Below are 21,165 nucleotides of genomic sequence, written 5' to 3'. Positions count from 1 at the left end.
TGATGCTCATTGCACAAGAACATCTTAAAAATTATACACAAATAACATTCAGTATGCACAAAGACATATAAAGCAAGCACCTTCACATTTACACAAAGAAGACTTCATTAAGTCATAAAAACAAGACAACATTTCACATCTTTCTCTTCTGTTTTCAGAGCAGAGAGTATGCCCATGATTGCTCACACTCAGGGATATGAAAGAGGAAATTATGGGCCATATACAACTTGGATCTGCTTACTAACTCTAGAGGCACCATACACAGAACTAGCACTGTCTGAACTAACAACTCCTGCTTTTGAAATATTCTTTTTTTTTTTTTTTGGTAACTGGAAGTAAAGTTTGAATGACCAAATCAAATGCTGGGTGGTTTTGGTGGTTTAGTAATATTTTTAGTGTGACTTTCAGAAATGCATACATCTTCTTCCTGTTAAGGACACTGTCTGCCCAGGAAAGCTCAAAGCTCCATTAGGAAAGCATTACAAAGCCAATGCAGCTGATACGACTCCATTTTTCTGTCCTGAGTTCTGTCCACGTGAGAAGCCTTGGCTGCCCACCCCACCTGTATGGTAAAAGCTTTGCCACAAACCTGAGTCGTGTCACTGTTGTAGAGAGTTACAGAAAGGGACTCAAAATTGAAGTCAAATTTAAGCAATGTGCAACATTCCACAGAAGACTGAACTGCAGAAACACTTTTTTGTCCAGAATCAACAAGGGTACCTGTCAATGAAAAGAAGATATTTTTACATTTCTTTTGAACACTGAGCTTTCTGGTTTTGCGGTTTTTGTTGTTGGTTGCCTTTTTTTTGGTTGATTGGTTGGTTTTCTAAATTAAGATCAGAAAACCCCAAGAAAAGGGAAAGCTCTAAATCCAGAAGACTACTCAAAATAATTCACACTTTTAAATTTGTTCTATCCGATGCATACTAAAATTATCTAGCACAGAATGGTTTAGAACCTTAAAAGAAACTGTCATTAGTTGACTGAAGTTCTTTGTATTGTTCTTCATTAAAGTGAACAAAGCACCAAGTCTGCTCAAGGAGTCTGCACTACTCTTCCTTCCAGTATCCATGCACAGTACAGCAATTCAACTATTGGTTAAACAGCCATTTTTTGACATTGAAAATGTTAAGTTTGGGGAAGAAGTAGATTTTGGCAAAGTGTTAACTCTGTTTCATCCAGAGACGTGCACTGTTTACACAGACACACTAATTAGCAATTTGAATGCTAATACCTTCCTTGATTGTTATAATTGTGCATTAACATTCTGGGGTAGATGATTTGGCTTTTTTCTTTTTTAACCACATGCAGTCAGAAAAGTGATTGACATAAACTGAAGAATACCATCATATGAGAAATGAATTACAAAAGCTTCTAACCGTCAGGAGCTCCACGTAAGTGCATACATTCTCATTTATAACTTTTCATGTATACAATATATTTGTAACAGTTAAAACAATTTATAGTGCTTCAGAAAAATATGATATTTGAATTTGCAAACACCCTACACATATTCAGCCTTTGAACTGAACATACCCTCAGAGCCACCAGTTTCATGTGGAGCTTTCCCTTTTTTAGCTATCTGCATATCCTCAATATTCTCTTGCACAGTATTTGGCTGGGAAGAAGCCCCTCCAAGGTTTTCAAGTAAAATCTTCATGATTACGGTTAGATCACCTTCACTGAGTGCAATCTGTAAAGTGACAAAGCCACAAGTTCATTTCTGGTGACAACATTTCTTCCAACACAGTATGCAAGCACTGGGGAGAAACAATGGGCTGATTCCAACAGAAACAAACTGGATAGTCAAAATCGTCCTGTCCAAAATAATCTAAATGACTTGCCCATTTCTCCTATATCATTTTTTACTTGTTATAAAGAGGAGTTACAACAAGAAATAACAGTCCATATAGTAAACATTTTCCAGATTTGTAAAGGATCTTTACCTATTAAAAATATGGGTAATTGATAAACATAAGCATTGTTTCTTCTTCTCAACAATTCAGTAATCCAAAAACATGACCAGAAAACATTAAAGCCAAGATTTGCATTGCATACACTAAAGCAACTGCCATTCAGTAGGCCTTCAAAGATTTAATGAATAAGTATCCAATCATAACACTACAGAATCTCAAAAAAGCAAGCAGTACTAAGTAGACAAGATGCAGCCACTTAGCCCATAGTACACAGTGTAAGAATATTCTTCCTACATTTGATTAATTTTGCTGGTACTCCTTTAAATCTCTTATTTCTCTGTGCTTCACCAGTGTGATATTTGGCCATAGCACAGATTCAGGAATGAACAAGTAAAAGGGCTCAGGAACAAGGAAAAGGTGCCCCAGTTTGGTTTTACCCATTAAAATCCACATGGTTAATGCAGCAAAAGAAAAATAGAGCCCTCCCTCTGCAAAGATAATTTTTAATTGTTGTGTATTAGAGATAACCTTTTCATTCCTAATACATCTACTAAGCATTCAAATAACCTGAATGTTACAGATGAAACAATTTGAATTGTCAAGTTTTGTTTTTAAATGGTAACTCAACAAATTACCTCAATGATTTTACTGCCTGTTGAGTCCATGGATAGCTCCAATGGAACTCCAGAAAAATAAAACCACATTTTATTCCATTTGCATGCAGCTACACCAAAACTATTCATTATACAGTATCAAAACTCTTAACAAATCTATAAACTGGATGATTCAGCTGGAAGTCTTTCAACATACTGTAAAGGACACAAACTGAAATGAGTTTACAAGCTCCTTAACTAAGCTGAGGACTATTCTGAGAATCTGTGTAACTTTTGATATAGTTTTAATTACTCATGATATTACCTGCATTGGTTTTAGGTCTCCTTTGATACCAATTGTTGGGCATTTATGATACCATGCTGCTGCTAAATTTCTCTGGACCAGTAAAGTCAAACTCACAGGACGCAGAATTTCAGAATCTGGTTGTGAATCCGTGGATATAATGCACCTATAAAAGACAACGGAAGTAACAGAGGAAAAATGTTGACTAGTTGCAGAAGACAAAATAATATCATATTAATCTAGCAAAATTACAGGCATAATTAATTCAAGAATAAGCTCATAGGCACTTACACCCTTGTATGCACTCCAGATGAACTCAAGTTACCATGCTATCATTCCTTTCTTTCCAAGAAGGTTTAGAGATTGTAGACCTGTGACTCTATCTAAAAGCACTCCTAAACTTAGCTGGCAAGGTTTTTTACTTAGTTTTAGTATGTTCTCATTGCCTTCCATGTTCAAATAAGAGAAAAATGCTGCATACACAACATGGACACTTTTCCTTTACAAAGACACTTCACCTCAGGAAAAATCTCCATATTTACCTTGATAATTTCAAGTGAGTCAGCTGCACATCCATGTTGTCAATGACTGGAGGAAGAGGAGATTCATCTGAAGACACCAGCTTGAATTCATTCTGAACTCTGATTAAGCCAAGATCAGCTACCAAAGCGTTACGTGAAGCTGAAGATTCAGGGACCACTATGACTGGAGCTTTCAAGTTGACATCCATTAGGAGGCGGAAGCTCTTTTTAGCAAAGTCCTTCATGCTGGAAGCAGCCATTTCTGCTGCCTGCACGGTGACTGCAGTCAGGGCTTCTTGTGCTGCTTGGAAATTGTTTAGGAAGTTCTATTCATAGGTAGGGAAAAAAGTAAAAGCTCCATGAAAACAAGTAAGCTTCTCAAAAAAAGGCAAGCTCGAGGCAAAATGAAAATTTAAGAAAAATTAACACCTGTGGTTTAAGTATGAAATTCCTAATTCAACCACACTTGTTTCAAAAGAGAAAAATGTTAAAATCATGAATAAGCTCACACATTGTTTAACTGTGTAATTTTTAAGATATTATTAAAGCTATCAGCTCCATTCATTACTTCTGTCATCATTCTCCTTGGCAATCTTCTGTAAAGCAGTGCAACTTAAGTGGTAACTCTTCAGCAAAATACTTCTGTGTGCTTACACATCAGCTCACCACCAGGTACAGGTCAGAAAGAGCTGATAGCATTTTATCTCATTAAAAAGAACTTTTAATGTCAAGAAAAGAACTTAAACTAATGTCTTACCAAGAGAGACATAAAGAACTTATGTAGGTAAATTATTTGGATGCAGCCCACTTTCAGAGACATTTTACCATCCACCCTTGACATATCAGCATAGGCTTCCCCTGCAGTGGCATCTGGATAAAGTGACATGTGAAATCTAAACACTTCATCTCCCATTATGGAGACAGCCTAGAAGATTAAGTCCACACAGTTAATATTACAAGGTATTTCTGAAACAAAAAATATTTCCCCAAAAAGATCCACAGCAATTTATCAGCAGTACTTGGACACATGGTAGTCACAAAGGAAAACAGAATCACCTATTTTACAGTGCATGCCTCTTCTCACTTGCTTATCTATACCTCATTTTATATTTAACCTCTGCTACTCAAAATTAAACATACCAGTACAAACGTAATTAAAAAGAACTAAACATTAAATGGAAGAATGTTTTGCTTCTCTGAGGGGAAGGAAATTAACCAATAAATTTTGCTTAGTATTACATTGTACATTGCATTCTGTTACACAGCAAATTAAACTACAGTGCTGTCACTAAATAACTTGAAAAACTGGGTCTCTTCAGCTGTTTACAATCTGCTCAACACCTTACCTTTTTATGGATTGTTTTTGGATCAACATTTGTAATTACAATGTCCTCAAGTCTGGAAAACACTTTAATCTCTTTAGGCTTCATAGCCACAGATGCATCCATTCCTGAATGAAACAAAAGAAGGAAGGAAATAAATGCAGTTCAACAAATTTCTAAGTAAACACTTCTGCCAAAAAAACAAACAAACAGACCCCCTGAATTATTTACTACTGAATATAAAGGATAATAACAGCTTGGAATCCAGCTTTCTGCTATGTAATAATGAATGCTAAGCCTGAGAAAGAAGTCAGGGCCTTACTGCACGTGGCAAAGTTGCCAACATAACTTGATTCCAAGAGTAGAATACAAGTCCCCAACGCTATCTAGGATCTAGCTATTAAAAAATGGAAGTCTGTGCTATCTAAAACATAGTGCCTTCACTTCTTTTAATTTTACTACACTTAGAAATCACCTTTGTTTTCTTAGTCAAACATTTTTTTCCTTGCAGATCATTTCATACAATCAAAATATATTTAAACACGTGTTAGAGACACCTGGAGTGCCCACACTGGCCTTTTAGAAGTGAATGGAGGGAAACAGCCTATTTCTGGCTACAGCCAGCTTCATCTAATATTGAAATAAAAACCACCTTACCTTGTATTCTAATGTCTGCAATTCTACAGGTCTGATCACACACTGTAATACTGAATGCATTTAGCTTTGCAGTGAGCTTTAATTCAGAGACATCATCATGGGCTGCATCACCAGACACTGCACAGGAAACACAAGAGACATACAAGGAGTTCAAATATTACAAGCCCACTGTTTAAAACAAATATTAGACTAGTAGTTTTGTAAATATATGAACTATTCAAAAGCCACCTGCAGTCATTCCCTAAAAGATATAATCCTTAGTCAAAATGTGAAAAAAGTAATTTATTAAGAGTTTTCTTCAAGCACACAACCTGTCACCAACCAACACAGGCAAAAAGCCATCAAGATGATGTCTTTTCTCCTCATTAATACCTAGTTTTCATGCATTAGTTGCTGAATGCAGTATACACTACATTATTTGAAGCACTGTCTCATCACATGAGAAGTGCTCCTCTCTGTGTCAAGTAGCAAAGCCAATTTAGGCACATTAGCTGCAGCAACACTGCACAAACAGAAAATGTAACAGCCACTGGACTCGACCCCAATAGTTTTAGGATTAGAAAACCTAGAATTTCACAAACAACACTACAAGCACAAGAATCAACAACACAGGACCTGACAAAATATTCAGGAGCTTCCATGCAAAAACTCTTACTATTTCAAGGATACAAGACCCATACTTAAAATAAACCCACCACCCCCTTCAGTTCAGACCTTCTCTTTGCTTCCCCAGTGCAGTCAGCAATGTAAGCACTCTTCAGAGCCTTCAGATTGCAAAGCTACATGGTTGTGACACTAAATCTTTAGAAAGGCTGCACACTGCAACATTATTTATTCAACTTTCATTATAAAAATCAGACCACCACCCAGGGAAAAGCTATATTGAGCAACGAGAATTTGTAAAATTAAGCAACAGGGAAAATGTCTGCTGGGTTTTTTTACTAAGATTATTTTCTCCCCATTTACAGTTGTGCATGCTTTGTTTTCTACCAAATAGACTGCAATGCTGTAATTGGAAATAATATCCTTTGAAACTGAAGGTGAGGTGCTGTTACACAACAGAAGTACAGCCTATCTAATATGACACTACCTGGTCTGAGAGTACTTCCTTTTTCCTGTTCTTTCATTTGAGGCTTGTGCTCTGATGATTTATCAGTACTGGGAAGACCACCTGATGGAACACTGAAGGTGAGGAAACTCATGATGGAAAGCAAAGCCTCTGTGTGAAGTACTATATCCAAACATGAAAAAATGACCTAAAAGGAAGACAAGAGACAAAGTCATATTGTGATTTAGTAGCAGTTTATACCCTAACAGCTCAGAGTTGCTGTCATAGAACCAAGGAAAAAAGTCTCTTCCTCAATTTCACAAGTATTTGACTCTTCCATCCCCATCCCCTTCAACTTCACTCTACACAAGCTCCAGAACAGATGAGGGAGCTAGGGAAGAGAAGCTTACAGCAGCAACAGAGGAACTGTGCCAATCTAAAATCTGATGCCTCATGTGGTTATGCCTTTTCAGGATACTCTTTAGTTCTGCTGCATTTCATTTCATTGCATTACATTCAGCACTTTGATTGACAACTTCAGAACCACATGTGAAAATGTTTTAGGAGATATGGTACAACAACAACAAAAAAACCCACTAGATTCAAAACTTGCAATCAGAATAGAGAGTATGTGAGCAGCAACTACTCCTGTAGTTTAGCAAGTATTACTTAGTGAAACCCAGCATCAGCTGGGTAATCAGTGGTATTCCACCCAAGGCCCTCAAGAAGCAGCTTAACCCACCACTACTGTTTTAAAGGAGATATTTTAAAAGCACAATGACATGCTTACTCCAGAAGTCACTTGAAAAATTTCTCATGAATAGCTGCTTTCAGGAGGAGTAAAAGGACTAATTACACTCAAGACCCCTGAGAATGCTACTTGGATATTCCAGCTCAATCTCAATTTCACTGTTACTGTTACAAGCTCAGAAACACAAGGCCCTGGTTTATCTCTCTGCCAAGTGGATCACTCCAGAACAAAGCACATGCTAAAGGCCTCAGTTAAAATTCATAAGGACATTTTTCTAACTAGCAAAAAAGGTATAGTTTTTTGTTTAAAAAAATATTACAATAAATACTCCAGTAAAAAAAAATCTCTTTTTTTTCTACCTGGATTTTTCTTTGAAGTAGTTAAATATAAAGCAGTAGGTTTTAATGATGAGAGTCAGGGCTTTGGTTTTGGGGTTGGTTTTGTTCCTTTTTTTTTTCCTCTTCAGTGAGAAGACAGAAAGAAAGGGAGAAACTAACACAGTTGCTATGATTTCAAAAGCTTAAAAAACAAATAAAGTACATCATCCAGTACTTACATTGATGTTTTGCTTGGTGCTTTGGTAAGTAGTAACAAAGTCTGGTCCATCAGGATCAGCCTAAAGGGGAAAAAAAAAAAAGAAAAGGGGCATAGTCAGTCTCTATTGAATTAGCAATAATTAATATTAATTATTAATAATTTTATTAACAGAATTATTTTAATTTAGGCCACACACAAGGATTACTCCAATTGCAAAAGAAAACAAAGGAAAGTGACGAAGCCTGAACAAACAAGTTCTTCAAATAATGCACAAGCAAGATAACCAGAATGGGTTATTCACATTGCTCTGCTCAGAGACATTTCATAGCACATATTTTGTGAAAATTCAACTGGCTAGTTACAAAATTTGTCTCATCTAGAACCTATTTAAACTGGATCAATCTACGCTTAATACTTTGCCAGTACAAATTAATCCATTTTTCACTACGTAAATGATGCCATTCCAGATAAGAGTATTGAGGAGCCCACTGGTTCTACAGTCTATCAGATTCCCAAGTATTCATGCAATTTTTGAAGGCCTTTTTTAAGCTACCAACACATGACTCTGCAAATGCCAGTTTTATCACCTGTAGGGTCACCCTTCACTTGCACAGGCAAAGAGCATCACACCTGTTAAGGTTCACACAGGTACTCATGTGTGCTGTACACACAGAACACAAACAAATATTTGTCTTGCCAGTGATTTCAGTAATAGCATTGACTTATGAAGCAAGAGCTATATGGAAGCAGTGAAGAATTAAATGACATGTTAAACTGAGAAACAGGTATTTGGGAGAAGGCCTGGGTAAGTTTTAGATACAAATCTACAGGCTAAGTATGGAAGCCTTACTTTACTCCCCATGTAATTTTACTGAAAATGTATTGAAACCTTAATATATTCCATTTTCAAAAGATGTTCATCTGTCTCACTTGAGGAATTAAGAATGCAAAGAGGATCTCCTTTTGAGTCTGCAAACAAAGAAATAAAAATGTAAAGTGTTTCCACTCAAGCTTTACTCCACCTATGCAGTGTCTCCATGCTAATTCCCTATTACATACTAATTAGATACTATTCTTGCTGAAATAGTGAAAATAAACAGCTGTTTTCACTGAGAAGCTGCCCATCAAGCATTGTCTTGTGAAATGCTATATTCACTTTCATTTAAACTAGCAAAAATTTACTTATCTTGCTCTTGAAACAAGACTTAAAACCAAAAGTTCTTTGCATTCCTACCTTCATGTTTTCACACTCAAAACCTTACTTTTCTACTTTGGATAGATGGCTATTGCAGTTATCACTTCACTGTCAGTTTGAATTGTCACTTGACTAACCAAGGAAGCACTTGCATTTCCAGTGCTGCCAGAACTGGTCATAAAGCACAGAAACAGAAGCTCAGCAAAACCCACTGAACAGCTGGAATACTTCCCAGGAACACCATTCTTGCTCAAATACATTAACTCTAACTCCAGCAGTGGCAGTAAAACTTGGTATCAGGTAAAGCAGATTCATTCTATCTAAATTACCCTTTCCCCTCCCCTCATTAGTGGTTACTGTATGTTATCCTCTGGCTATAAATCCAGTTGCACACACTCTGCTGATTGTATCACTTCCCTAGAAGACTTACCATGTATTTCAGTGCATCTCATTGTAATTTTTTTCAGGTATGCTGCTGCAGCCAATTCATGATTTCTAATTTTGGTTTTGGTCCCAAGCTGTAGCACAGTTAGAATATGTAATGGATATCTCTCCTTCTGAACCTGCTTCATCAAGGTTATTACAACCTTGAATATGGAAAGAGAAATAAGTTCAATATTTCAGTGAAGCTCTTCAGACATGCCTGGCAGTTATAAACAGGCTAAAAGTGAAACAATATTATCTAGACATTAGCATTTTTATAAAAAGATCCTATAGGACCAATTTGCTAAAGATTTCCCCTGGCCCCTGCTCTGTTCCTCGTTTGTTTTCTCTTAGTTGCCAAGTCAAACTGTTAAAATGGACTTTATGGCCACTACTTCTAAGAAACAGATGAGTACTGGGCTCAGATTAAGTTGTAAGATGGATACATACCTCTTTGATTTCAAAATTAAGTAGCATATTGATTACATCTTCATTTAATGTTATTTTTCTCTTTTCAGACAGCATTCCTTCTGAAACACTCTTATCCTGTATCAAAACTGATCTCTCCAGTTCTTTCATTTTACCTGGAACATTGAATATATTGCTTAACTTTTGAAACTACCACCATTTGTTTAGCTCAAGAAACACATGCAATTCTTTTATTTAATTTAGATGGATTCTATTTAAATTCTAATTAATTTAGATGGCTTACACTCACCTAAGATAAGTTAGTAACATTTCCATAAGCAGAGCCTTTAACTTCAGAGCATGAAAAGGAAATAGAAACAGGCTCTGGCAACAAGATGACTCTGACATCTCAATACCTTGCTAGTTCCTTGACAACTCAGCTAACACAATCACCAAAATTTGTCTTGTAATGTTTCCAGTTTTTTGAAGTACCAAAGTATGAACACTGTTCTTGCAAAATTAAAGAGTTTATCAATTAGACTCAGCTTATTACCATACTCTCAGATCTAAACTTACTTTCCAGATAATAAATGCTTTTCCTTACTCCTGAAAGCAAACACACTTAGTATTCACAACAAATTCCATCTCTGACCTTCCTTTTGCAGTACTGATTTTGCATCCTTTTGAGTTTCTTCTGCTTCACCCAGGTTTTCTGTCAACACTTTGAGACAGACATTCAAATCCTCTTGACTTAACACAACCTAAAAAGTTGCAGATCACAATTCTCAGGAAAAACACATTGTTCCTTGAACTTATCACCTGCTAACAAAGCAGAACAATGTTTCCTGGCAAGAAGAGTGCTTATTTACAGCTATTTTGCCAGCAGAATCTTCCCTTCAATAAGCTTTCAACTACTTATTGTAAAAGACCAAGTAGATTAAAGGTTTTGACCTCCAGTGCTGTATCAATAGACATTGTATCACTTAATACATCTATCCTTTTAATACATTCCTGTCAATGACATGCCCCTTCATGATATTTTCATTTCAGTTTCACCTGAGATGTCCCTGCTACTTTCTTTCACAGTACATAAAATACCACAAAAAACAAGTATCCCACTCAAGGGTAATAGGAAGGTAGGAAGCCGGAGTTACTAAAGCAAATGTTTGCATTCATTTAAACTCCTCTCAAGAAGATTCTGTTTCTGAAGAAAAAAAAACAAAAACACTTCAGAGAATTCTTGCTCAGAGAATGGGTCACAAAACCATTTATGAGATCCTTTCAAACCCCTATGTTCATCTAGGCAGGGTTAAATCCTATTACATTGCTGAAATCCACTCCACACCCACTAAAAATTTGCAGCTTGTTGTCCCTTTGTGCCCAGAAATAACATTAAGGGTTGCTCTCACAGCAACTATTATCACCACCTTCTCACAAGACTTACATTCATTGTATCCAGATGTCCCGTGACCTCCAACACTGGTAACTTGTGAAACCAAGCTGCAGAGAGATTCCGTTTCACAGACAGACTTAAATTAATAGGGTGAAGTATCTGAATATCTGGATGTGACAAATCTGTCTCTAAAGTGATCCTTGAAACACAGAAAGGAAAAAAAAAAACAGTTGGAAAGTTGGAAGTCACATGTTAGATTTTCGAAAATCTTAATCTTAAATGCAGCACCAAACACTTTCCTAAGCAGAACAGTTTCTGATTTTATTATTGATCTAACTGCTCTAAGATAAAAGGCATTTTAATACCAAACATGTGACTCTAGCACCAACCACGGTTTCTAGGCAAGAACACTAGCATTCTACAGAGTATTAGCCACCGTACCTTGATAGCTTCAGCTTTGTCAGCTGCACATCCATTTTGTCAATGACTGGAGGGAGTGAGCTGCCTTCTGAGGACACCAAGACAAACTGGTTCTGAACCTTAATCAAGCCAAGATCTATTACTATTGCATTGGGAGAAATGGAGGACTGAGGGATAACTATAACTGGTGCTTTCAAGTGAATGTCCATTGCAAGCCGAAAACTCCTTTGGGCCAGGTCTTTCACACTGGTAGCAGCCTTTTCTGCAGCTTGGACTGTAGCAGCACTCAGTGTCTCCTTGGCTGTCTGGAAGTTGTTCAAGAAGGTCTAGAAAAACAGGTGAAGAGAATGGAGAAATGTCTGTAAATAGTTTTTTCTCTAGTTACTTTCTCACTTTACATCATCATCCACCAATTATGCTGCTATTCTGTTGAATTTTCTACAGGAAAAGACAACTGAGTACCTTCTGTCATGACCTCTAATGGAGGGCCAAAGAAGTACTAATCAGTGCAATCCAATTATTCTAAATTAATCTCTATTTTTACTTCTTTCCTTTGCTACAAGACTCCTTAGCTCATTAGCTTTTAGGGACACAATTTTGAAAGCCCCTCTTGCCCTCCTGGAATACTACTGAATTCCTATTAAAGAACCTTTTGAATGAGAGAAAGCCCACTGGTGCTTTATTGAAAAAGCTATCATTAGGGTACTCAATATTTATAATTTATTTAGGGTACACTGATATTTACACTGGTTAATTTGCAGGCATCATGACACCTACCTTGCAGAAAGATTTGCCTCTAGGATTAGCTCTGATATGTTTGCAATGAACTCCGAATTTTGCTAGGGTTGAAAGGGCAGCAAACATAAAACCCCCAAACTACCTCAATAGCACCAATTTTTTCTCTATTTCCAAAACTGAGGGTGGGAAGTGACCCAATTGAAATTTAAATCAGTTACTTACCAAAGTTTTTAATAGTACACAGGAAAAATTAAACTCAACCCTTCTCTTTCAGAAACTGAAACCTAACACTTGTATTGAGACACAGCCCTGAAGACTAATCTGAGAATAGAAAGGGAAATAAGACTTACCAGGAGAGACATGAGAAATTTGTGAAGGTACACCAGCTGGATGCAGCCCACTTTCAAACATACAGTACCATCCACTTTTGACATGTCAGTGTAAGCTTCTCCCTCAGTAGCATGAGGATTTAATGTCAAATTGAAACTGAAAACCTCATCTCCCACTATAGACACAGCCTAGAAAGAGAGAAACATCACACACCAGCCATCAGCAGCTTCTACAAAAGTAGTAACACAAAGAACTAAAGATACCATCAGCCTATCAGATTACAAGTTAGATTATTAGTTTTTCTAATCCTTCCAGACATCCACTCTTGTAAAATGAAAATTTTTCTTTATGATATATCTTATTTGAAAATACTTATTCACGACAAATGAAATACTTTTAGAAGAGTGGAATGTGTATTACATTTCACTTTTATGCACATCAAACTGACCAAGATTCAAGTAAAAGTTAAAATCTTGTAGTTGAGTACTTTTTTATGAAGGGTCCTTGAATCAACATCTGTGACAACTATGTCCTTAAGACGGGCAAAGAATACAGTGTGGCTTGGCTGAAGGCAAAGAGATGAGTCAAGACCTGCAAAGTACAAAAATAGAAACAGAGTCTTGCACAGCAGAAGTAACAGTTATTTTCAGGGTGGGGACACCAGCAGAGGAAGTGAGGAAAAGTTACTAAGTTACTTTAAGAATGACTGTACTACAGCTTCAACCAAAACAAAGTAGGAATACTTCTAATACAAATACTGTCCAATATCAATCATGTCTGGAAATAACTGAGCTAGTTTTCATAGAAAAATACTCAAACAATAATCCACTCCTTAATAAGAAGCTATTGAGTGAATGCATTGAGATTTTCTATCAGGAAAAATGTTACTATACTGAACTATTTGAATCCCATATTTTTGCATTCATAATCTTGTGTGAATACATTCTATGATTTAGAGATGGGCACAAGCAAGAGACTTTATGAACTGCAGTACTAATCTTGCATATCACACATTCTTAAATATTCATAAGAAAGTGCTAGCACTATGAGGATGGCAGTTAAAGTCAGTCAGAAGTGAAACTCCCCCAAAGAATTATTGATAGCCCTTCCAAGGGGTAAAACCAATCAAGAAAACAAAACCAAAAGAAGGAACCCAAACAAATCCCTAGGGTTAAAAACTAAAGAAAACATTTTGAAGGGGTTTTCTTATCCTACATAATTATTTATCCTGAACAACTTTACAGTATACCATAAAAACATCTTAATACAACATGAAAAACACTTAGTACAACATGAAAAGCCACCCATAATCAAACTCCCTCAAAGGATGAGCCTAATAATTTGAGTAATAACAGCCCATCTTTCTAGCTGGAGGCCAAAACATTACGACAGACTTGAAGGCTGACTTGGAAAGCAAGACAACAAGCCATTCTTGCATAGATAACAATAAATAAACAAATAAATAAAAACAGATGCTGCCTATTTACGTCTTTTTTTTTTAGTCCAATGATTAGCAATTGCTTTGAAAATTACCAGAGCAGTTACTTCTAATAAAGAACTTAATACCTTGTATCTTGATCTCTGCAATGTTCTTTTTTTCATCACAAATATTTAAACAGAAGGCATCCAGTTTGGCAAAAAGCTTGAAGTCAAACACATCCTTATCCTTGGAAGGTTTAGACACTAGAAATAAGAAAGGTGGGGTTTTCAAGGCACCTATGACTCATATTTTCACTTTCATCTTAATTTTTACAAAGCTCATCATGTTTCTCTGGATTTGCTTTGCCAGTATGCAAAACATCCTTCTAGGACCATCATTTGGATAATCACAACTGTACCTTTCTTCAATCTAGAGTCATCTTCTTGCTTTTTTTCTTTGGATGGTGTCTCTCCACTTCTTCCACCGCCTGATGGACTAACAGCTGTTAGAAAGCTGACAGCAGACATAAGGGCCTCTGTATGCAACAGGAGGTTCAATGATGAAAAAGTTACCTGTTGAAAACATGAGAGTCCATATGATCAAACACTTACTTAATGGTGTCAGAGTCAGACTGAGGTGCAAAGCCACCCAGTGCAACAGAACCACTCCTTAGAAACAGAAAAGCTGCATGTGTGGCCAGCAGCATATATAAAGGAAAAAGCTTTCTGTAAAGCAGAAGGGGGATAAGCTTAGAAAATAAGGGAACCTAGCAACAACCCAGCTGTAACTGCTAACCTATAACCTCCACAGTACAAAAAAAAAGTGACACAAAACTAATTTTGTCAAACAGCCTTGGGCTTGAATGCTCCTGCAATAACAGTACTACAGTAGGTGGCTGACAGGCAGATATCTAGAATATGGGTATTCCTCAAAAATCCACTAAGAAATCCAGAAGGTAAGTGCCTGCTGTGTAGTTTAATAAAAGTTGTCCACTTGAATGGGCTTGAACCTGGAAACAGAGCCCAAATGCAATCCTTCCAGGCACAGAAGTCCCATTGAAGAGCTGCAAGGCAACAGCAACTCCAGATGATGTACAGAAAATTGAGCTCTCTTGATATTAGCCCATAGTATGAAGACAGGTAACGCAGCAGCACTGGAGTGTTAGAACTCTCACCTCCTGCTGAAGCTTCAGGAACTGCTTTTTGGCAAAAGGATTTCAGTAATTAAAGCTCTCAGATGAAATCTATAGACACTGTAAAACTATTACATAACAAGTGAAATATTTCAGTCTTCATACTAAAATAAGGCAGGTAAAATAATGCCATAAAGGTATAAAGAGGAGAAATGATCTATCACAAAAACAACCATCCTTTGTACTTTATTTCAAGAATACCTCAAGTCACTCTTTTTGCTTAGACTAAAATCTGATTCAGAAAGACACCATTAGTAAAATAAAAAAATCACAGTCAGACATGGATTTAGACTCCTTATAAAAGACAGCCAAAAGAGTGCTGAATATACATGGCACTCACAACACAGATTATTTGACATGAAAGGGAAAGACTGACTCCACTACAGTTTCCCATACTGGGCCTCTGAATTTCATGATGCCTGATGCATGAAAAGCTGCATTCTTACAGTAGTTTGAATTTCATCCACATGAGCTAGACAGACACTGTTTCAGCAGTTCAACAGACAAACATTGTGCTCTAAAGTGGTATAAAAATTTTCAAGGACATTTTAACTCTTCAAGTCTCCTGCTGGAAGGCATGAAAACAGGAAAGCAAACAAGTCTTTTTAGTTCCCCTGTTCTGAGCAAGCAAACCAAAAGAAAATAAGCAATAAAATCTGTAAACACTCACTTGAATCATCTGTTCAGTATTGTTAAAAATTGTCTGAAACTGTGGCCCATTTCTGTCAGCCTGAAAATAATAATTTGCATGAAGGTTAATATTAATTCCAACCAGTCACTGTTCTCTTCAGAAGATACACAGTAATCCAAGCAGCTCTGAGTAGTAGGTTTAGGACTATATATGTCTATATATTAAGGCTATGTAGAAATGCTTTAAAAATAAAAAGCTTTGCGTATACCTTGACATATTCCACCTTCAGAAGGTCTAAGCCAGGCTTGTCCGAGGAACTAATTAGATGAATGGGTGCTTTTTTACCTGTAAAACACCACATGAGATAAACAAGAATTAGGATCATATTTCTGTTCTTTCAGAGACCCAAACAATTTATGCCTTGAAGGCAGGGATTAACTTTCATTACCATTTGCTAAAATACATTGCACCATCAAATATGAGTCACTGGTTTCTCTTTGCTAAATCCAAAATGGCAAATCCCTTCTCCACCCAAAGACTGAGCTCTAAGCCATTTATTTATCCCCTAAGCATTATGGTGAGAGTCCAGAGTTTATCAACTGCACCAGTGGCACAAGCACTGCAATGGACAGCTGCACATGAACTGGGAAACTGGAACAACATTTGCATTGCAGAGAGCACAAGGCACAGGAGAGCTCCAACTAATTGCTGCACACACACAAGTCCATCTCTCTGCCACTGCTTATTACCTCCAATTCCATAGTAATCCAAGCTTATTTTCTTCAAATAAGATACAGCTGCTAAATTATAGGTTTTGACAGTAGCTTCTGTCCCAAGATGCATTACATCAAATACAAGTACTGTTTCCTCAATTTTCTTTTGTCTGGTGAGTTCTACTAAAACCTGGATGAACAAGAAATGCAGTTATGCCATCCTCTCACATGCAGTGTTCTCAGAATTTAAACCAACAACAAAAAAAGTGCAAGATTTATGCCCTCCCTGCTTTGTCAGAAGCATTGTTTTTATTACAGATTTTAGAGTATATAATAGAAATGAGAAGTGATTAATGGTGAAAAATATAAATACAAAAAATATTTGGGGATTTTCTCTTTGCAACAGACCTCTCTGGGACTTTGTTTCTCCAGTGCAAAATTCCCACTCCCTACCCCCTAATTATGAGTTGGTACTAATTTTTTCTAGTAAAAATACTCCAATAAGGGACTTCTTTACTTTTTTTTTTAATACATCAGTGTGTATGCATCATGTTTTATTTATATGCATACCATACAGACAAGAAATATCTCATATGCATAGAAATGCATATGTCTATACATTAAGGGGTTTTTTTTGTTTGGGGACTATGTTTCTGCATCCACTAATCTGGAGAATACTGGTAAAAGAATATTGGATACTTTTTGAAGTATTCTTTAGGCAGGGGAAAACAGAATTAGAGACATACTTCTTTAATTTCAAACTTGAGGTGGAGATCTGTCAGTTTCTCCTGAGCAAGTTCCTCTTTTCTTATTTCTTCTCCTTTAATTACTGAACTGTCAGTTGGTTCAGAGCTTTCCTCAAAATCAAAATATTCTTCTTCAGAGTCTATAGAAGCAAAACGACTTTGTCAGTAAACTTTTTCCAGAAACACAGCTAAATATCCCACCCTCTCTTTCCCATTCCAATTGCATTTTTAACAGCATGATCACTTTAAATCAACTTGACAAAATATGCTTTAGATCTATACTGCTCTCTTACCCACTGAATGAGAAGTGAACAAAATTAAAGCCCTATTAAAGACAGCACTAGAGTCTAAAGGCATCATTAGACTTTCAACAACATATAAGAAAGTAACAGTAAGAGAAGCTCCAGGAAACAAGTGTCCAGGTTCCACTGTAGGAAATTTTTCTCTAAAACAGCCATGAAAATAAATGCTCAAATCCAGAGTCAAAACAGTAATTTCTCAGTAATGTGTTATTCCAGTTCAGCCTTTTCAGAAAAAGGACAGCTTTGCTAATGCAAAACAATCAGAACAACCTAATACAGTTAGTATTTACAGTTCACTCATTTGAAGAGGTTGCTTATGCATCATATTAATTATTCTTAAAAAGTGGGTTTGCTTTTTAGAAAAAGCAAGTTTATTCATCTGAGGTAACATCAGCATCCTAATCAAATCTCCTCACGCACATGAGGGTAGGTATGACCCACCATGCTCATCTCTGTTGTCCTTACATGTTTTAACATCAATAACAGGATGAAAATATTAACTATTCCCTAAGTTATGGCCTGCTACCTTTACAAAGACACATCTGTAGCTTCTTACCTGACACTATTTCTGCTAACAGCTGGGGTGTACTAAGCAGCCCTTTACCAACAACAGGAATTGTGGGAATAGCTGATACCTGGAGGGAAAGAAAAGAGCAAAATAACCAACACAGTATTTTAAAGTTTATATAGTTTGGTATGTTGATTTTTTTTTTTCTGATGATCAGTGTTCCACAATGCCTTCCCCACATTTCTTGGCAATGTCCACTCTGCCAATACTTCTGTTGAAACCAGCAGGACAATGACAAAAGCTCCCCCACTGTTTGAGGAAGACCAGAATACTCTGATGGTAATTCAATGAAGACACTAGTGATGTTTTCTTTGCTTGTTTGGGTTTTTTTAAAGTTTTCTTAGTTGTAGTCAGCTTACCTTTGTGCTTGGAACTGACATAGATGACTTCTGAGGCAGTGGAATGCTGTCAAGCAGATCAGAGATTGCCTTGATTTTCTGGTCAGAGAGTCTGACATGCACCAAAGGAAGTCCTCCTGACACTTTAAACCTTTTTTAAAAAAACAGCTGATTAAACTCCTATACAAAAGGTACCAGTTCTTCATTTAAATCTGAACAATATGGATACTCCTATATAAAGACCACATCACAGTAAAGCCAGGGATTCTGCATTAAAACAGGGTTTGGACTTAAGCAGTAGTCAGTAACCAGCAAAGGCTTCAGGGAACCACTACCCAAAAAAGATTTTGCCAACAGTAGTAAGCTATTTTGGGTTCTTAGTTAATACCTTCAAAATACAAAGTGCAACTGAACCTTTAGGGAAAACACAGCTTTCTTTTCTCTAAGTACAAAGTAATTCTAAATGAGACTTTTCAACATGAATACATTACTTTGCCATCCTGGAATCTCTTTCCACCATTGATTTTGCCAACTGTACATGAATATCCATAGGCTGCAAAATGTGCAAAGTTGATGGGTGTTGAAAACGAGCCTTCTTCCAGTCTTCACCTGAAAATGTCCAGTAAATTGAGATTAAACCATCACTTGCTAATTGCTTTAATTAAGGCATCATTAAAGTAATAAATGGCATCACTAGGAGAGTAAAAAAAAACAGCTAAAGAAAACTAAAACAACTAAGATCAAGTATTTTAAGAGCTTTTAATCCCACTTGTGAACACTACTGCCTTAGCAGCACTAAACCCAATTCTACACTAAAAGATGTACCTACACTGACCCCTAGAAAAAGAAATGGATAGACAGATAAAAGATAGAAGAGCCACCAGGCATTCTGTTGATTACACAAACTTAAGTGAAGAACTAATGCAAATTTCAGCTGTGCTTTTCCTGTGTATGATGGAGAACATAGCAGTTCTTTTTATTTACATTCATTTCTACCACTGAAGTGATGCACAAGTCCAAACAAAAAATAAGCAGAAACTAACAATTTTTTTCAAAGTTTGGCACCCAACATGTATTATAACCTATCTTTTCATTAATTACTGATTTTAGTCTGTCTTTTTTTCTTTAAAAAACATTTATTTATTACAGGTAGGTAGCCTTTGACAATCTTTTGCATAAACAGCAGCTATGTTTTTTTTGTTACCTGTTCTTCCAAAAAGAAGTTGCACATTTTTAATTTTCACATCAAATTTGTCATAAGCTTTGTCCATAATCTCCTCTAATGATGAAAAGTTAGAGGCTTCACTACTGCCTTGATTTATGCTGTTCAGCTAAACACATAACAAACAAAATAAAAGTTAAGTTTTTAAAACAGACATGTGCTATTCAGTCTAGTGAAGATGAAAAGATGATTCATAGGGGTTAATAATTGACATTTGGACTCTTACAGAGAAATATATTAAATCATTTCACTTACTCTTGCTAAGTAGATTTTTTTGTTGCTACTTCTATCAATCCACTTAATTCAAGTTACACAAAAAAAATTTTCACTCGTCTACAATTTTACATATAGAATACAACTAAAATAAATATTTAATCAGTCATTAAATCAAGTTAAATTATTGCAATCTTTCCATTTTAGAGAAACAATTAGTTTTCAAACTTCAAGAGAAAAATTATATTCTCTTTTATTAATAAAGGCTATAATTTTACAAAAAAGGAAACAAAAGTTCATGTGTTCTGCTGAAGAAATGAAAGATTCTAAGTGATAAGGTATTACAATCATGATTATAACATGAACACGTCTCCTGGGGAGGATTACCTAGCTCAAAGACACCCTAACAACTCTGAGCAAACTGCTGACCCAAATCTATTTAGTTTGAAATATGCTAAGTTAAAAATATGATGACACAGATGATCAGCCTGCCTTCTGAAAGCAAGATGCTTCCAGATGACAGCTATGTTAAAAGAGAATATTTGCTTTCCCTGAGGTTATAAGAGACATCATTTATATACCTGAAATGTACCAAAGTCCAAAATCAGCAAATCTGAATTTTCATGGTAGAAACCAGTCCGTGGAACCACAAGGTAGGAAGGTTTCAGATTAATCTTCAAGTCAAGGACTTTCCTCATTTCAATAATATGAGCTAATCCTTAAACAAAAAGGAAAGGCCACGGAAATGTCAATGCTATTCACAAGTGAAACAATTGTGACAGCATACAAAAAGTTGTTATCTGAAAGATAAAGCCTCTTGAATAAAACTTTGACAGCATTCTACTGATTTCTTACTAAACTCAATGCTCCTTCCCACAAATCATTCACTAAATCTCCAAGCAATGAAGTGAGAAGTAATTAACTCTATCCCAGCTGAAATGTGGGCACCAACTCAAGGAAAAATCCCAATCCTACTATTTGGTCATCAATCAAAACATAAGCCAAGTGTTTGGGTAATCACATGGCAACATTTTGAGGGTTCTCCCTCACTGAGATTTGTTACTACCTTACCTGTAGCAGTTCTTTCCTTGATTTCCTCCAGTTTCATTAATGTGGCTGTGGTTAATCTTTCAAGATCCATTCCCTTACTCGTCTGAAAGAATTCTACCATCGCATTTATTGTTTTCTTAAAAAAAAAAATACCATAATTAGCATTATATAGCACTACATGTGTAAGTCACTCAACAAAAACTCAAAATCAGAT

At 36.3% G+C, this 21,165-nt stretch overlaps 1 protein-coding gene across 3 annotated transcripts in view; it reads right to left on the bottom strand.

Moving 5' to 3' along the window:
• Positions 1-21,165, bottom strand: part of VPS13C (vacuolar protein sorting 13 homolog C) — a 75,547-nt gene that overhangs the window by 34,434 nt on the left and 19,948 nt on the right. For all 3 annotated transcript variants that reach the window (XR_005953704.1, XR_005953703.1, XM_041418584.1), the window contains exons 19-47: positions 20,973-21,087; positions 20,483-20,619; positions 19,671-19,797; positions 18,958-19,075; positions 18,488-18,617; positions 18,117-18,195; positions 17,259-17,398; positions 16,549-16,702; positions 16,068-16,144; positions 15,839-15,898; positions 14,395-14,548; positions 14,123-14,239; positions 13,044-13,147; positions 12,577-12,744; positions 11,510-11,814; positions 11,120-11,267; positions 10,328-10,436; positions 9,718-9,851; positions 9,275-9,431; positions 8,539-8,618; positions 7,669-7,728; positions 6,404-6,569; positions 5,314-5,430; positions 4,681-4,784; positions 4,092-4,259; positions 3,356-3,660; positions 2,835-2,979; positions 1,537-1,693; positions 590-720 (exon numbers count right to left, since the gene is read on the bottom strand). Coding sequence is in view for 1 of the 3 variants with exons in the window: in XM_041418584.1 (XP_041274518.1) it covers positions 590-720; positions 1,537-1,693; positions 2,835-2,979; positions 3,356-3,660; positions 4,092-4,259; positions 4,681-4,784; positions 5,314-5,430; positions 6,404-6,569; positions 7,669-7,728; positions 8,539-8,618; positions 9,275-9,431; positions 9,718-9,851; positions 10,328-10,436; positions 11,120-11,267; positions 11,510-11,814; positions 12,577-12,744; positions 13,044-13,147; positions 14,123-14,239; positions 14,395-14,548; positions 15,839-15,898; positions 16,068-16,144; positions 16,549-16,702; positions 17,259-17,398; positions 18,117-18,195; positions 18,488-18,617; positions 18,958-19,075; positions 19,671-19,797; positions 20,483-20,619; positions 20,973-21,087 (3,966 nt within the window). In the remaining 2 variants the exon portion in view is untranslated. The remainder of the gene's footprint in view (positions 1-589; positions 721-1,536; positions 1,694-2,834; positions 2,980-3,355; positions 3,661-4,091; positions 4,260-4,680; positions 4,785-5,313; positions 5,431-6,403; positions 6,570-7,668; positions 7,729-8,538; positions 8,619-9,274; positions 9,432-9,717; positions 9,852-10,327; positions 10,437-11,119; positions 11,268-11,509; positions 11,815-12,576; positions 12,745-13,043; positions 13,148-14,122; positions 14,240-14,394; positions 14,549-15,838; positions 15,899-16,067; positions 16,145-16,548; positions 16,703-17,258; positions 17,399-18,116; positions 18,196-18,487; positions 18,618-18,957; positions 19,076-19,670; positions 19,798-20,482; positions 20,620-20,972; positions 21,088-21,165) is intronic.

This window comes from Onychostruthus taczanowskii, unplaced genomic scaffold (genome assembly GCF_017590055.1).
Source record: "Onychostruthus taczanowskii isolate IOZ18803 unplaced genomic scaffold, ASM1759005v1 scaffold6, whole genome shotgun sequence".
Taxonomy (NCBI): Eukaryota; Metazoa; Chordata; class Aves; order Passeriformes; family Passeridae; genus Onychostruthus; species Onychostruthus taczanowskii.
The sequence above is the reverse complement of the archived record's forward strand: the minus strand, read 5'-3'. Positions and strand labels throughout refer to the sequence as shown.